Source organism: Trachurus trachurus, assembly GCF_905171665.1.
Source record: "Trachurus trachurus genome assembly, chromosome: 4".
In the NCBI taxonomy this organism is placed as follows: domain Eukaryota; kingdom Metazoa; phylum Chordata; class Actinopteri; order Carangiformes; family Carangidae; genus Trachurus; species Trachurus trachurus.
In genome coordinates, this window is record NC_139898.1 from 14980688 (window position 1) to 14999620 (window position 18933).

General features: G+C 41.2%; 1 protein-coding gene across 1 annotated transcript; it reads left to right on the plus strand.

Moving 5' to 3' along the window:
- Window positions 1-9602: 9602 nt before the first annotated feature.
- On the plus strand, window positions 9603-18393 carry lmx1a (LIM homeobox transcription factor 1, alpha; the record flags this gene model as incomplete). The annotated part of the gene is made up of 7 exons (XM_083969798.1): window positions 9603-9781; window positions 14925-15145; window positions 15798-15982; window positions 16374-16451; window positions 16836-16920; window positions 17542-17724; window positions 18251-18393. The coding sequence occupies 7 exons, from the start codon at window positions 9603-9605 to the stop codon at window positions 18391-18393; spliced, it is 1074 nt and encodes a 357-aa protein (XP_083825924.1).
- Window positions 18394-18933: the final 540 nt, after the last annotated feature.

Genomic DNA, 18933 nt, shown 5'->3' on the forward strand with positions numbered 1-18933 from the left:
CAGCAGAGACAATCTGGCCTACTTTTTTTCTGTGAATATGAAATGCAAAAAATAATATTTCCAATTGAAATCTTAACTGATTGCAATCACAATATCTGCAAAAATAATCCAAGTTTAAAATCTGAATTCTTCCCCACAACCTTAGAAAGAAATATATACATGCACACAACACAACACACACTCAGAATCACACATTATCTTTCAGTATTAGTAAGGGCATTTTAGCAGATATTTGACCAATCTGGGAACTAAATCCTTACCAAGAAATTTCTTCACAGTTGTTTTTAGGAACGTGCGTAATATCATGTCTTAAAATGTTGAAATTCAACTCCCGTGGGAAACCCCCTAAAAAACTACTCAAAGTTGGGGTACCCGTAACTGGATTTTTGAACATTCCGTAATGTTAAATTTGGCCTTAAGTAACTTGTGAGGGGTCAAACTAGGGGTTTTTCATGATTCTGAGTTGATCGCAAACATTAGTTTTACGCCCAAAAAACAGCCACACCCACTTTTCTTGATCATCGGAACCCCCACTACCACCAATAGAATGTATTGCAGAGAAGCCATTCCTTATCATTGCAGAGGTTGTGTTACATAATACTACTAAATACTCAATATAATATAACTTTTATTCTACCCTTTTTTCTATAGGACATTATACAGACCGTCCAGGATTTTGTGGTGTCGCTAAATTCATTCAAAAAGTTATTATAAATGTAATTTATTATGCGGATCGGTAGCAAGCAGCGAGAGAGAAAAGACAGTGGACATGCACCAGATTTCACATACTAGCAACAACTGAAACAAGTTTGTTCGAAATGAAGATAGGGAAAGCACAAAAAATACACAGTGGTGCTACATTGATTGCAAACATGATAATGTTAATCTGCACACACACTGAGCATCAATCTCCATTGAGCATCCAGGCTCTAAGAGGTCGTTTTTGAAGAATGGAAAAAGATTGATGTTGCAGTGTGTCACAAACTTGTTCATTCCAGCTTGGGCCTATTGCCTGGTCATGACCGTATGGTAGCTGTTAGCTGGTAGTGTATTATGGGATTTGTAATGTGAGTAATGTGAATGCTATATTGGTGGGCCATTATTAACATAATATTTTTCTTGAAAGCCATATAAAAGTGTATCGCAGGACAGATCTGGCCCCCATTTTTGACATGAGATTGACGTGTGTGCTAGATTAATGTCCAACAATGTAAAAAGGTAGAATATAAGTTATATTAAGTATTCAGTAGTAATAGTAGAAGTTTTTTGTGACATTAAAGAAAACCTCTGTCATGCACAGGAATAGCTTACTGTATCTCTAATGTATTCTATTGAGTATAGTAGATCATCGCCTAAACCTAACTGCAAAAGTCCTCGTGAAGACAATAGGCCTACACCATGTTATCCTAGTTTGATAGCTAATGGAGCAGTCAGGTAGCATTTAGGAAAATAAAATGGTCAGATGGTCATCAGATTCAGTCGCACATAGGAGTTGGCTAACTAACCATATTATTTACTGTTAGCCAACTAATAACCATTTTGGTAAGACTTTGACGCCTATCACTATAATGCATTATAACCATACTTATAATGAGTTTAATGTGGTTATAGAATTGTATAACTACAATTATAAACATTCATAAATGATCATAATATTTTATAACAATAATCAATACTTCATAACAATAATCATAACACACTATAAAACATTTTATTGTGACTTATAAGGTCAGGTATTATAATACATTATAATTGTTAGTAACTCGCTGACCATGCCCGCGTCGATAATACATTATAAATATAGTTATAATGTGTTATAATTCGCTTATAAAAGTGTATAACCATCATTATAAATACTTATAAATTATCATATGGCTTTATAACATTTAGCATAACACATTATAGAGCATTTTATAAAGTATTATAATAGAGTTATAATGCTCTATGATGTGTTATGCTTATTGTTATAAAGCCTTATGATCATTTATGAGTGTTTATTATGATAGTTATACACGACTATAAGACAATTGTAACACATTATAACTATATTTATAATGCATTATAAATGTTTATAACTATAGTTATACAGTGCTATAACTGCATTATAACTCATTATAAGTATGATAATAATGCATTATCGAGATAGGCATCAAATAAAGTGTTACCACAATTTTTTTTTATGCATGTTATCAATAACAATAACTAGTAATAAAAACACAGACATGCAAAAAAAAAACGTAATGGAAACACTGTGGCAGCTGAAAACAGCTAGCCACAGCGGTCCATGATAGCAAATTTGCTGAAAAGTTGCAGTGGCAAGGCCAAAGAATTCATGATTGAATTTGCATTAAAGGATAATTTCCGTTTTTTACAACCTGGACCTTATTTCTAGCATAAAATAAGATCATTTTACTCACCCAGAAACTTTGGTGTCATTTGGAGTTGTTTTGACGAAATTAGCCCCAGTGGAGCGGCGCGTATATCCGTATAATGCGAGAACACGGGGCACGCAATGCAGCCTCTAAATAACACATTATCCGCTGCAAAACTCGTTCATTTCGCCAATATTTTGTTATGATACACTAGTGATATTCCCCTCCGAGCCCGTGGTGGCATGTTATCAACATGCTGCGCCTGTAGGTTGACTACTAACCTCCGACCTGGATGATGTCATCTCCGACCGCTGCCCGGCGCGGCTAACTTGCTACGGCTAATGCTATGGTTAGTTTCTGCGTGTTTCTGACTTGTCAGAACAAAATGAGCAGCTGGATGAAGTTCAGCTTCCACAGGCTTCCTCTCCTCAACCTGGACTCACTAAAGCTCCGGCTAGTTGAGATAAAAATGGACCCGAATGCCGAAGCAGAATGATTATTATCAGAATGAGCCGGGCAGCGGTCGGAGATGACATCATCCAGGTCGGAGGTTAGTAGTCAACCTACAGGCGCAGCATGTTGATAACATGCCACCACGGGCTCGGAGGGGAATAGCACTAGTGTATCATAACAAAATATTGGCGAAATGAACGAGTTTTGCGGCGGATAATGTGATATTTAGAGGCTGCATTGGGTGCCCCGTGCTCTCGCATTATACGGATATACGCGCCGCTCCACTGGGGCTAATTTCGTCAAAACAACTCCAAATGACACCAAAGTTTCTGGGTGAGTAAAATGATTGTATTTTATGCTAGAAATAAGGTCCAGGTTGTAAAAAACGGAAATTATCCTTTAATAGTTGCAATTGTGACATCATAAAATCCTGGAGGGTCTGTATAATGTCCTATAGAAAAAAGGCTATAGAATACAAGTTATATTATATTGAGTATTTAGTAGTATTATGTAACACAACCTCTGCAATGATAAGGAATGGCTTCTCTGCAATACATTCTATTGGTGGTAGTGGGGGTTCCGATGAACAAGAAAAGTGGGTGTGGCTGTTTTTTTCTCCACCAAGGAGTGTTTTGGGTGTAAAACTAATGTTTGCGATCAACTCAGAATCATGGAAAAACCCCTAGTTTGACCCCTCACAAGTAACTTAAGGCCAAATTTAACATTACGGAATGTTCAAAAATCCAGTTACGGGTACCCCAACTTTGAGTAGTTTTTTAGGGGGTTTCCCACGGGAGTTGAATTTCAACATTTTAAGACATGATATTACGCACATTCCTAAAGACAATTGTGAAGAAATTTCTTGGTAAGGATTTAGTTCCCAGATTTTCATATATTGCCCTTACTATATACTTAGTACCCATTATAAAACCCTGTGACTTGTCTTAAGCATGACTGTTACCTAAAACATTGTAGCAACATTTTAAGATGACTAATATGGAGGTGCAGCTTCTTCTGAGTGGTACATACTGCACATAACTGAACCTAATCCCACTAAACAAACAGCCAGTTATTGATCTTGCAGGTAAATGGCATGCAGTCACTTCATTATATTCCAAAAACAGACCCCAAAATTTGAAGAAATCATGTTAACAGCAGTATAATCCCCCACAAAGCATGGATAAAGAAATGCTTCCCAGGTTAAACTATCTACTTTACAACAACCCCATTACTTTAAGTAAACAATAATCTCTGTGTCTGGTGACCTCCTGTGGTGGTCTCCTATTTCTTCGTGATCGAACTGACTCTTCAGTTGGTGTAGCACCAGATGCACTGCTCCCTTTGTTACTGTACACAACAGGCAGGTCTTTGGCATCCACCTGTGCTGTGCCAGTCGTCACTCGTCGCCAGTCCTATGCTGGTTACTGGTGGAGGTAATGACATATTCCTCTTCAGTTGTTGAATCTGGTATCAGGAAGTGACAAATTGCTTGCTCCTGAACACTTGATCCACATGTTGCCCAACAACTTTACCATTTGCCAGCAGGAAACTGGCCCTGCAGCCTCCAGTATCACTCCTCAGTGGCATTGCTAGAAATCCTGGGCCCCTGGAAAAAATACCTAAGTGGCCCCCCTCCGATTTTTCATCACCACTTTTTCTGAAACGATGATGTCATACCCCCGTCTATGGACGTAACATAAACAATGGCCGACTACCATCGGCTCCCTCGGACACTGCAGCTAAATCACCAATCGTCATATTTGCATTGACACGACTCTCATTCAACATTTAATCGACTTATACTGTGTTGAATTTTAATTGAGCAGGGGAGCTTTCCGTCTTCTCTGTTTTTGGTGTTTGTGTGGGAGCGTTACAGTGCCACACGCTCCACACAGGCGTGGTATAGGCCTACTACAGTGTTTTGTTTTGTGTGTACGCAGATATTTCTTGATGGCGTGTTTACGCATATTTTTTTCAAAATGAACAAGAAAAAGATCGTTTTGGGTGAAGCTCCTTTTTTCTTGTGGACAAGGTCTAAACGGGAGCGTTCCCCGGGTCCTATCTTCCCCGATCAGGGGAACATAGGACCCTCTTTTTGAAAAAGGGTCCTATGTTCCCAGTTTTTCCCAAAAAGGGTCCTATGTTCCCCGATCGCATTACATACTGGGGAACGTAGGACCCTTTTTCTGAAAAATGGTCCTATGTTCCCCGCTGTTGCTGGTCGATGGACTCTCTGGACTCTCTCTATCTGGCCTGTCTAGCCTGTACCTGGTCTTTTTACTAAACGTAACCAACTCCTTTCGTCATTGCCTCAACCCAACCAATGGGACAATTACACTTCTCACTCAAAGTCACAACTCAACTTCTCACTCAAAAGTAGGCAAAATATGCCACTCTAAGTCACTTCCAGGTATGGGTAGAAAAATTGCATGTTCTCTGGGTCCTTTTGGGGAAAAGCGGGGAACATTTTTTTAGAAAAAGGGTTCTATGTTCCCCGGTCCCATACAAAGTGAGGAACATAGGACCTGGGGAACATAGGGATGATCCCGTTTAAACCAGGGATGTCCCAGCCTGCCAGAGGGTCCAACCCAGTTGTTAAAATTGCACATATTTTTCTCAAGAAATTTCAGGTTGTACATAATTTTGTAAAAAGGATAGTTCATTACCTGTGAACATCTTAAAGGGATATTTCGGCATAAGTTAAACCCATGGTCCAACGCACTGTGACGCCGAGTTAGACCCCCCCTACAGAGATGAAGTCTGCTAACCGCTATAGCTTAGCAACTTTAGCAATGACCGCACCATAACAAAAAGTGCAGTCTATTTCTCCACGCGCAAACATAATACGAGGCATAAAACATCTGTTAGCTTTGCCTGGTTTCTGTTGAAAAGAGACCAAAACACAACTCACCCATTCTCCTTCAGTTATACATTATGCAGCAACTTTCCGCATCCAGTACAGGGTCCAGGCACTGGCAAAACACGTCCGAGTCCGACTGGCAGCACAAAACATTCAGCAGCCACTGGCAGGCTGTGACCACACTCTTCATATGTCTATGGCTCGAACCCCCCAGACCCCCCATGCCCAGCACATCTAGACTCCGGCTCTTTCACTTTTCTCCTCCATTTCCTTCAGCTCGTCTTCGGTAAATTCGGTCTCAAAGTGATAGGAGCGCCCATCGAAATGAAACCAGTAGTAGTTGTTCTCAAACTGTATAAATTCAGCTGTGTTGATGCATGGATGTATTACGTGTTGATGTCTGCTTTACAGGCAGTCTCTTCCGGCAACAAACGTCGCCCTGATCTCGCGCTTGTTTACGTGATTTTCTCCCGCAAATATCTATTTCCCTGTGAACACTCGATAATAACTTTTATAAACTGATAGGCAAGAAAGATACATAGGAACTTTGACTGCATTGCATGGAGTAATAATCACAAATTTTCATCCTTGAGCTGCGGTAGAGCCCTCCCTCGGTAATCGCCTCCACGCAGCGGATTACCTACAGCAGTAACAAGCAGACAGTGCCAGTCGGCCTCGGACGTGTTTTGCCAGTGCCTTATGCTGGACGCGGAGAGTTGCTGCATAATGTAGGACTGGACTCTGGAGGAGAGTGGGTGAGTTGTTTTCGTCTCTTTTCAATAAAAAAACAGGCAAAGCTAACAGATGTTTGATGCTCGTATTATGTGCTGGGACCCTGTTTGTCATAGAAAGTATATCTATCCTGTTTGTACTGTGGATGGCGTTTGGTGCTGTTCTGAGCATTATTTGTGGCTGAGTGGCTTTTTGATCGCGGTTTGCGCGTGTAGAAATAGACTGCGGTGTTTGTTATGGTGTGGTCTTTGCTAAAGTTGCTACAACTAGAGAAGCTAGCCGTTAGCAGATAAAGTGCATTCCATGCATATTGCTTGTTTTGTGGCTTTGTTTTGATAGAGCAGCATTAGGGTTATATTTAGAATAATAGTCATAGAAAGATTAGGCTACCGGGTTTTTTTTTGGGGGGGGGGGGGGCTACTGGGCTGTGGACCCCTATTCATCACTTTTCACCCCTATGTAATGGCCCTGTCACTCCTGGTTTCTGCAACAGCATGACTCTTGCCGTGGATGCAGCCCTGTCTTGTCCAATCAATGTTTCTTCTCAATTGGCATGCTCCTTTTTAAAAGTAATTCTTATATTTTTCCATTCACTCAAATGTAGCCTTGTCAGAATACAGACACAGGATTTGTTTTAGGTTTAATCTGTCAGGTTCAGGATAAGGGTTAGGCTATCTTTCACTTTTCTCATTGGGGGCGTTCAGGCCTTACTCCTACGACCATTTGACATCAAGTGTCCCCCACCTGCATGGTAGAAACTGCACAGCAAACAACAAATTAAAACAAAGGGCAGGAAAAAGGTTTCCCTTTTAGGAAAGAAACTGGAAGTAAAATATGAAGAAGAAGAAAAAGAAATCTCTGAGCTAAGTATGGCAGTAAATCATGGAGAGACTTAAGTCAAAAGTATAATCAAATGAAATGGTAAAGAAATGGCAAGATGAATGGAACATGGAACCAAATGAGAGTTGGAGCAATGAAAAGAGAAGAAGAATTTTACAAATGAATTCAGGGAATGTGGGCATCAGAGCTATGGTTGCATTTTTGGTAAAACTGATCAACTCAACACATTTGAGTAATGCACCTAAAACACCATGGTCAAGGAGGTGCCAATTACTTTGTGGCTGCTGGTTCACAAACTTTAAGTATAATTATTAATTTCAAAAGAAAATTAATTATGCCTAATTAAAAATATAACCAGCAATCGGATGGCAGGTAACTCACTACCTTTCAAGTGTTTCAGAGTGAGATTGACAATCAGTACCTCAGTTATTTGTATTCCTTTAGTCCGTAAGTGTCCACAAATCAAAAAAGGTCTTTTCATAAAAGAAGTCCAAAGTCATGGATATTCAACTGAAGTCCACTGCAGACTTCAGTTGAATACTTCTGGCAGTAGTCTCCTGCAACAGTCTCGCTTATGAAACTGGAACAGGTCAATCATCTTATTTTCACAGACTCACACTGATATAGCAGGACCAGGCTACTGTAACAGGATGGGCTGAACCAAAGTGAAGTGCCTCAGAACGCTGTACTCTGATTGGTCAGGTTCAGAGAGAGTCAGAAGGCTTTAAAGAGCCCTCTGACAAAACATCTCAAAGTCAGAATAGAGTACAGTAAATAAAAGACTGCTTCTGTAACATTTCAGCAAAATGTTTTTAATTGACTCGAAGAACAAAATAATCAACACCAAATGTGACCAAATAATTTCTTATAGGGAAGAGTTCATGAAGCGTAAACTGACACAAGCAAGATTAAGGTAAAAAAACAAAACAAAAAAACATCAGTTTTTGTACCTTTTCGGTTAATTGCCTTATTGTTTTTCTACTTCCACCATCACATCCTCCATTTCTTATTCTGGGATGGGGCACTGGTTAGGATCAGTAGCTACAATAAAGCCCATTCTGTGAATAGCACTGTCTCTACATATTTTTCTCCTGAAACAGACTAGCTATCTCTCCCCCGGTCTTTTGTTTCATAGTAAAAGGCACTGAACTTGATTTGTAAAAAACACTGTGACATTAGCTACATTTTTGCTTTGAATCCTTTCAACATAGCTCAGCATTAAACACCTGTGCTGGGCATCCATCCATCCATCCATCCATCCATCCATCCATCCAACAAACGTTATCAAGACTTTTACCATGACTGATGAGTGGCAGCAAGACAGGACACTGTTGCCCGACTAATCAGAGCCCTAATAACTGTAGACCTATGAGGATGAATATGACCCTTTAACCTGCACTGTATTTCTTGAACACTATCATTGTTCTCTAAAGGGAAGAAAGAAAAATCCTTTCATGTGTGAGTCTGTGGTAACTCTGGCATTCAGCGTGGGGAGGGGAGGGAGAGACAGAGACAGACAGTGACAGAGGGAGGGGGGAAAGAGAGGTAACCTGCACCTGCACATGGAGGAAGTCTCTCTCTCTCTCTCTCTCTCTCTCTCTCTCTCTCTCTCTCTCTCTCTCTCTCTCTCTCTCTCCTTCCCGTCCACTCCTAATAGGATAATTGATAGATAGCCCTAAATAGTCAATAACTCTGGACTGGAGCGAGGTCGTCGGAAGCTCTGAGGAGAAACTTTGATGCGCTGCTCTCTGAGTCTCGGAGCAGCAAGTTGCAGCGGGACTTTGAACGCCGGAGATGCTCTGAGAGCAACTGGAAGTTAAAATCTAAAACACTTGGCTGCCGTCAGGAAACTCGGATTTTACAGGTAAGATTTTATTTATTTATTTATTTTAAACTTGGGTTTAATTTCATGTTTAAACAGGATTATGTTTATTTTACTTGAGTTAACTTAAAATCACTATGTCTCCAGAATGTAGCGGTTATAGGCTACAAGGGTAAATCGATGTAAATTTATGACATAATTATATCACCCTTAGACTGCTATTTAAACTTTTTTTTTTACTTTAAATCTCGAGATGTTGTATTTTTCGCGGCATTCATGGTGACCACACATATTCAATCTTTGATTAGTTTAAATCACGATTAAAATAATTGATTCAGTATATGTGACACTTTTCAGAAATGTAATTTAAACTTTTTAAAGAGGTGGGTCGTGTTTTGAGTCTTCATTAAACTTTTCATTCAGTTTGTCACATCCCAAATTAGCCTGCACTGTATTTCGTCCGCATCCTCATCCTGCTGATTGGAAAAGTGTTGTAATGAGAGGATTTCCCATCACTGCAGATATGGATCAGAGGGCAGTGTGCGCCGGATGCCACCGACTGATCACAGACAGATTCCTGCTCAGAGTCACTGACGGCCTCTGGCATGAGGGCTGTGTGCGGTGCGCAGCGTGCGGGGACGCGCTCAGGAACTCCTGTTTTCTGCGGGACCGCAAACTTTACTGCAAACGGGACTATGCTGAGTGAGTGCTCACCTCCAACTAAATATGTTTAAAGGTCGAAAACTTTCAGAGTAGTGGTTTTATGGGCATTCACCAAAGTCATGTGACGTTGTGGCTATATTGCAAGTGATGAAGACATTTTAATACAATACATTTTATCTTGGTATATATTCATTTTGTTAATCATAGTTTGTGACAATACTGCATGTATTCAATATCCACAATATGTCACAATAATCCCATGTCCTCTTTCAAACTCCAGACTCATAAATTGCAGATATAGGCTACCAGGATTTGGTGCAATTAGATAATACTATATTACACAGGTATAAACATCTAATGGTACTTTTTTCTTACATAGAGTAGAACAAGCAACATCCTCCACTTACATTTTACCATTTTTGCATTAAAGTCCATTTGAAGTTATATCCTAAGAAATGTTCCACCGCAGTGACTAGGGATATAGGAATAACATCTCATGGCAAGGTGCTTTTCATTTTGTTCATAGGCTGGATTTTCCATTTTGTTTTGTCTTGTATTATTCGTTTCATTTTATTTTTTGGCCTCCTGTCCAAAATGATTCTGTGATTCTGTGATATTAAGGCAATTTTCACAACAGAACCCTTGTCCACATCTGACCTTGACTAAGAATGTGTGTGTGTGTGTGTGTGTGTGTGTGTGTGTGTGTGTGTGTGTGTGTGTGTGTGTGTGTGTGTGTGTGTGTGTGTGTGTGTGTGTGTGTGTGAGAGAGAGAGAGAGAGAGAGAGAGAGAGAGAGAGAGAGAGAGAGAGAGAGAGAGAGAACAGAGCGACAGAGTTGAGTGATTTCTCTTATTAGCTTTATGTGTATATTCTGCATTGTGGTGCATACTGTATACATGTATGGCTACATCTTGTGGTTGTACTTGTTGTGTACGAAGGAATTATTGTGTCATTGTATGTGTGCCTGCGTATATTATGAGCTGACTTCCAGGGAAATTGGCACAGTGCGCTAAGAACAAGGTGACTGTAGGAGGAAGGGGTGGCGAGGGAGCTGGAATGTGAGAACACTATTGCATACTGTACATCCATACACACACACACACACACACACACACACACACACACACACACACACACACACACACACACACACACACACACACACACACACACACACGCTCACAAAACAACACAATCACACCTTCACACACACATACAGCACACAACTAGGGGTAGAGCTCAACTGACACATTGTCAAAATGTGTTAAAATTTCGAGACCCACTGGCGTGGCAACTGCAAGCTGGGGACAACATATGGTCTCGTCCACGAGGTTGCCCCCCCCACACACACTCACACACACACACACACCCTCCCACCCCTCCAAAACTCCAACCATCACCCATTGCCTCACTCCCTCATATGAGCCCATCACCTCATCCCCTCATTCGTCTTCCAAAACATGCTCTCACCTAAACAAGAGCCAAGACAAAAACTGTACAACCTAAAAGGTAGCAGCTCACACTATCTGAACAATTTAGTGATGGTGGTTCTGCCAAGCCGACAGGGAAACAAGAAGTTTTTTAGTACACTCGCTGTTCCAAAAAGTGCTGCCACTGTCACATTCCCAGTTAAACAAAATTACATTGCATTGTTGCTGCAGGCCCATGTGTTTCTGCAAATTCAGTATTTGTTGGCAGACAGGTTGAATTTAGTCAGTTTTTAGTCCCTTATTCTTTTGATATGACAAAATTGACTTTGTTTATGGCATGATCAGATAATAACTCTTGGCCAAAGCGCAGAGAGATAAGCAGGACTGAAAGGTAATTAGGAGAGTAGAGCCATATGTCAGAAGGTCTGGCGCATCTTTACAAGGGAGATAGCGGGGATGGTGTGAACTTATTTTGGGGGACGGTGCGCTCCATGAGCCCTGGCGTTATGTGCCGTGGCATCTGGAAAGCTCTGCTCACAGCAGCCCCTGTGTCGAGCAATGGGACGACGCCCAACCGACCGTGAGATATCTGACCTGACCAATTAGCAGGAGGCCGGGTGCCAAAGCTCCACCTCTGTGGTCTCACGTCTCCATCACCCCACCCCGCTCCTCACTGCCCCTGCCTGACGTTATGGCACCCTACAACACACATTGTTTTTTAAGCATCACTGTGTTTTTCTCTCACTTTGATAAACTGTGTTCTACTCCTCCCAAAACTGATGATTATTCCATACTGTGACAGCATTTGTCTCTTAGCACCACGCTGCATCTTCTCTATGAATCGTTTGTTCCTGTCCGGTGCCAGACAGACCATCAGGTTTTGTTTTCTCATGGAAGCAAAAGACAGTACTTCCAGCATTTTCCTCAGTGTTGAGGCCAAGAGGCGGAAATTAGTACCAGAATGTGGAATCATTTGTGCATATTTGTTATTATTACAACTTATTGTGAATGTGTAAATTTTTACCAGAAGAAAAAGATATGGTCAAGGCAGGAAGGAAACAAACTTACTCCAAGTTAGTTGACGTATTAAAAGATAAACACCAACAAAGCAAAATATAGAATAAATACAGGTTTTCAAAGTAAATGATTTTCCTGACCACATCACAATGCAGAAATGAGATTTTCTTGTAATCTTATTTTATGATCTTATGATTATATGATTATTATTATTATTATATGAACTTATGATTTATTGACATTTGATTAATCTCAGTGATAAGATGACAACGGTTTCATTAAAACCATGATATTTGTGGATAACTGCTGGAGCAAATTTATTTTCTAGTGACTTAATACACAGGTCTTTCAATATTTGTGTTCGGAGAGTGATGGTCATTGCTGATTATGGTAATTAACTGCTGGCACTATTTTCCCTCTGACATCATTGTGTCGTACATATAATTTATATGGTTAGTTATTCTGACCTGTAGCAGCCCACAGGACACATAATATGTACTGTACACAAGCCATTAGTGTAATTTAATGAAGCAGTATGCAAATTGCTGTCCGACAATGTGATGTTTAGGCTGGTTAGACTGTCAGTGGATTCAGATTGGCTGAACGGTTCAGTGGACTGGTGCACTGGACAGCAGCTTGGTCGTCAGATCAGCGGTGTGACCGGCGGTGCACTTGACCCGCGGATCTGTATCTGATACACAGCTTCTGTCGGCGTGTGTGCTCAGCAAAGGATCCAGGTTAACCTGATCCAGAAACAGGATCTGTTGCTCTGCTTGTCCAGCAGACCAGCAGTCTGTGTGTCTGACTGCCAAAGGTCAGTGCTGAAGTCAAGGCAGGAACAATGAGAGAGGAGCGTTTTGAGGAAAAGTGTCTGTGTGTTGTGTGTGTGTGTATTTCTGCGAAAACACTCATCATGTTGTGAAGTGCATATACCTTGAGAGCGACTGTGTCTGTAAGTATGGAGGAGCACAGGATTTTGCTGACTTCTTTGTAATGATCTTGTCACTAATTGCCGTGTCTAAATCCAGCGTGACTGAGTGTTCCCGCTCTGCTGGCAGGGCCTCTGGCCCAATCATGTCAGCGGAAACTCTGAAATATTAAACACCTTGAGCTGCTCCATAAGTATTGGAGGTACTCTTACCTTTGCATTAACAACGCTTAAAAGTTCGAGGGATAATAAGACAAACTGGTCAAGGAGTATAATGGAAAAGCGATTCTCGAAACACCAATGATCTCACAACATTAATGCCCGTAGCTTCTTCTCCGCTGACATCCACCATTAGCGTCATATTGAGGAATTAAATCAAGTAGTGTCACTCAGAAATATTCTGAGTGTTTCCTCTGCCATGCTTCCTTTACAAAATATTCCTTGCATCTTTTGTTGCCACAGGCATCCACATACCACAGACGGTATGTTGGCCATATTAAAGTGCATACCATTGAGGCCGTGGGGCAGACGGCTCGGATGGGTCAAGCAGCCCGACTGACCCTCCTGAGCTTCTGGGAATGGGCTTTACCGTTTCCCTAGCGACCCCACAGCAACAGTAAGAGGTCCCAGCAATGTTTGGCTTCAGGATGTTGCAGCTCCTGAGCTTTTGACAGGGATGTCTCAACCTGGGTGTTTGCTTTATGTGTAGTCTGAGTCTTTGTTTTCTCACTGAATTCCAGTTTTAGATAAAAGAAGGTCAAATGCCATATTTGTTTTATTTAACATGAAACTGTTTAGCTAATATGTTTATTCCAAAGTTTTTCTTTTACTTGAATATTGTCACTCACAATAACTGTGGTTCATTGTATCTAAAGTGGATCATAGGTGGCTTTTAAAAGAAATAATAGGCCAATATTACTGTATTCCTTATGTTAGATATTTGCATGAAGTTGCACATTAAGTTGAGCTTCTTTTTACTTTAGCCTACACTAATCACCTCTGCTGCAAGTTTTTTTTCCCAATACACAGTAGCAAGAAAAAACTTGAATTCAGTATTTTCATCTGAAAACAAAAACAGGGAGAAAAAAAGCTGTCACTTTCTCATGCCTCTGTGCTGACTGGTCTGGTGACCCAGTCAGGTCTGGAGACAAACGCCAGCTCCAGAATGATGACGCATCATCCTGCGTGACAGACCCAAAATGCGGAGGTGCCAGCCAGAGGACAATGGTCCTGCTGCTTGGGGGCTGGCTCTGTCTTTGTCCCACTCTGGTTAAGCAGACTTAGGGATAATTCCGCAGATAATTCCTGGGACCGGCGGCTCAGCCTCTCCCACCGGGAGAGCTGATTCCCCCCCTCAGCCTGGAGCCATGGCCTGCAGAGTGCTTTTCTCTTGCCTCCCCAGGAGCACAGCCTCGGACATGGCAGCCGGAGCCACGGCAACAGTCTCTGAGGCTAAGCTCACTGGTCCTGGTTGCCAGGCGCTAAGATGCACACCCGCCATGCTAAGGGTATGTGTCTGAGTGTCCGGGGCAGGGGGAGGAAGGGGAGAGGGGAGAAGTCAGCCTGGCAGTTGTTTTGAGTGACAGCTCGACTCAGCAACATTCCCCAAGTCAACCAAGCATGTTTTTTTTCTCATGGAGTCCCTTCTTACTGAGGTGTGAAGGGTCTTCAAGTGTCCCATAGCTTTACTTTAACTCCAGTCGGCTAAACAAAAGCATCACTCTCTCTTATTTACCAAGCTCTCACAGTTCTCTCTGTTTCCTCCAATAGTTACACCCCCGCTCTCACCCCCTTTCCCGTCTCTCCAGTCTGTTTGCAGTGCGCTGTGGGGGCTGCGCTGAGGCCATCTCGCCTGCTGAGCTGGTGATGCGCGCAGGGGCCGCTGTGTTCCACCTGCGCTGCTTCACCTGCAGTGTTTGTTCCTGTCGCCTGCAGACAGGAGACCACTGCGTCCTCAGGGAGGGACAGTTACTGTGTGCCAGAGAGGACTACCACCAGTGTCTGGCCAGCCCAACCTCCTCCGACACAGGTACTGGCAATATGTGTTTGTGTGTGTGCCTGTGTGTGTGTATGCGTGCGTATGTACAATACAGAACAAATTCAGTGCCAATACAATATTGGAGACTTGCAAGACCATGGCTTTCATTGTAGCAGTGTTAGTATGTGTGTTTGCCGTTGTTTTTTTCATATTACATTTGGATTATTTAAATTAAAATGGTGTGGCAGTGAAGTAAAAAAGGTCAAATTAAGTAAACACACACACACACACACGCACACACACGCACACACACACACACACACACACACACACACACACACACACACACACACACACACACACACACACATACATCGTTTTTGTGCTATTTAAAGACTCTTTATATAAATATTAATATGCTTTTAATAATACTGTAAACTGTAACTATATGCATTTCCCTATCTATTAAGAATGCAATTTGTTTAAGGATATTCAAGGTTATTGAATTTATTCCAGGAAATGTAGGAAACCAACTGAAGCACAGATTAGGCAAATATATAGAAAAATATAATGATCATGGTTTGTGTGCTAATGATGTATTGTCTGTATCTTATATTTCCTTTAAACCTCTCTCAATATTTGTATTTTTTTAATGTGACTTACTTGTAGTAAAATGAACATCTTGATCATGTGATTCCATTAGGTAAAAGTGAGGATGAGGAGGAAGAAGAAGAAGAGGAAGAGGAGACTGGGAGAGTTACCGGCAGACGAATTAGATCAGAAGACCTGGAAAGCAAACGTCCTAAAAGACCTCGCACTATCTTGACCACTCAACAAAGACGGACGTTTAAAGCCTCTTTTGAGGTGTCATCTAAGCCTTGCCGAAAGGTAAAGTTATTACTCTGTGTTTACCCAGTGCATCTAGAGCTACTGTGGATTCAAAGAGAAGTTTGTGATTTTATTGAGTGCAAAATGTGGACAAATCTTAGAAATGAGCATAGAAGGAATGGAAACTTCACAGGAGGTGTCCTTTGTTTTCTTTTCTTTTTTTTAGTTAAACAAGAATTATTGATTTATCTATTTTTATGAAGTTCAGAAATTGCACAATTTACCCAATTTTTTTTCAAACAATACATTTTAATGTTTTATCCTTGTTTGTGGTTGACAGGTGACATCATACTGATGTTTATAACCTTCAACCGACCTCCTTTCTCTTTCTATTTTCCTTTTTAAATCTACTCTTCCTTTCTCTCTCCCCCTCCCTGAATCTTAATCCAAGGTAAGGGAGACCTTGGCAGCAGAGACCGGCCTGAGTGTCCGGGTTGTGCAGGTCTGGTTCCAGAACCAAAGAGCCAAAGTAATACAAAGTACACACACACACACACACACACACACACACACACACACACACGGTCATATGCGCTACTAATAAAAGGACTCTTTCTGCACTGTATTTGTATGCCAGAGTGGAAATCAGCCTGGTTATCTCCTCATACAGGAAACTGATGACATCTCACTGCGAGATTGCTGTAGATTAAACCCCATATTTCCTCACAAAGTGGGCTCATGTGTGGTTTCCCTCCTTCACTGAAAGATGTCTCTTACCTCGCTGTTAATACTTTGCAATTGCGCAAACACACTCGTATGCCTGGGTGGCAGAGGGACTGCAGAGAGAGAGAGGGATTTTTACAATAGACCTGGTTGCACAGTTAGCTGTAATGTCTATGATGCGTGTTTTTAGATGAAGAAACTGGCCAGAAGACAGCAGCAGCAACAGGAGCAGCAGCAGACTCAGGAACACCGTGATCACCCATCACATCATACAGGTATTAAATTGCTGAAATATGTGTTTCAATACCAGAACATTATTTGTGATATCTGCACTGTTAATGTTAGGTTAAAAAGTTACACTTGATGTACTTCATCATTCTCAATGCTTAGGAATTGATTTATGAAGTGAAAAAAGATGCAACATAGGCATTAAAATTGTTTCAAGATATTAGATAATATAGGTGGTCTTTCTTGTAACAGATTAATTTCATAAGATTTATATAGCGTTTTTCTAAGGCACTCAAAGAGGCTTTACATAATAAAAAACAAATTACAAATATTAAGTACAAATAATTCCAATTGAGATGCAGTATGTCTCAGGACTTGTAAGAATTCTTGAAAATGTGGGTTTTGAGCTGATTTTTAAATGAGTCAGTGAGTCTGAGTTATGGATTTTTAGAGGGAGGGCCTTCCAGAGGGTTTGGGCAGCCATGACAAAGGCTCTGTATGTATGTAACAAAATCAATAAAACAAGCTGTAAAAGATTTCTGACAGACATCCGCCAAGTACCTCTTAAAGCCACAAAAGTTCATTGATAGTGACAGGAGAAGCTCATCAGAAGTCATAGACATACAAACAGTGAACTGTAGGCCTATGTCTGCCTGTGTGTCCCACAGCACCCTCCCGTGGTGGGTTGACCTCTGAGATGGAGCGGCTGGGGTCCTCTTATTCCCACATTCAGCAGCAGCAGCAGCAGCAGATGGGGCTCACCACACTGGAGCAGCAGGATTATGACATGGACCCCTTCAGACAGGGTCTGACCCCACCTCAGATGCCAGGGGATCACATGCACCCCTACGGTAAAGTCCTCTAATGTTGCTGTCAGCGGAGAGCTACATATTCACAGCACTGATGAATGAGATAAGAGAAACCAAGAAAAAAAACACACATGGTTTTATTGCAATAGTCTAACCCAGGTCATGAGATTTTATATTTTAAAAATGCATAATAGTCCCTTTATTTTTTAGAAAGATTGGATCCCAGTCAGTTTCAGCATTGTGGCAATAGGTGCTGCTCTTCATCCTCATACTGCTACTTTTAGGCCAGTGTTTTACCTGAGTTTACATGCGTCTAATTTTTCTCTAAATGACGGCACCAAACATTCCTAAAAATATTTTACAACTTTAAAATTTGTGATATAGCAGATATTTCATATTTATGAATTCAGGCAATTTTCAAAACAACTGTTCAAAATAATTGTGAAGGGAACTAGCGTTATTCTTTCAAACTCCCCTCCAATCCTGAAAAAAACTAAAAAAAGACTAATAAATGATTAGATTATATACAAGTTGTTTATAAAAAAAAGTGTTGTTGTCTGTTTTTTAGGCTTTAAGGGCCTGTATGGTGACGTGGACAGAGACCCTCTGTGTCATGTGGCCGACACCGACTGTCTCTCCCTGGGTGATTCTTCTTTACTTACTCCCATTGATCGTCTCTACTCCATGCAGGACTCTTACTTCACCTCCTGAGAGTGAAGATTGGACTCAGTAAAGACTAGTTTGTCTCCCTCACCCTGCATTGCTCTCTGGTCTCATCATTTATCTCATTGGACAATGCACAGGAAGGTGGCCGTAAAAATACCGCGAATGGGACGTACTGTGACACCATGCAATATACTCTAAATCAGTGGTTATCAGGCTATTAGAGAGTGGATATACAGTATCGTGTACACCTCCATATAAACATAATTCCACAACTGCCTCGTATGCTTTACAATCCCACTGTACAAAACAGGCTCTTTAAACTCTCCTGTGTATGCATGACACTGTCAGACCTCTCTCTTGCTATGTTTGAATGTTAGATTATGAGATTATAACTGTATCTACTAATGTAAATAGCTCTTTGGGTGTGTATTTGTATTTATTCTCACAATTGTGTGTATGCTGTTCACCTTGAATGAACCAACAATGATCAATAAATAATGTTCAAATACTGTGCAAATTGTGGCGCAGTGAGTATAAAGCACAGGCTCATCTGTTTGGATGAAGATGGGGTATTCATGCTGAGGG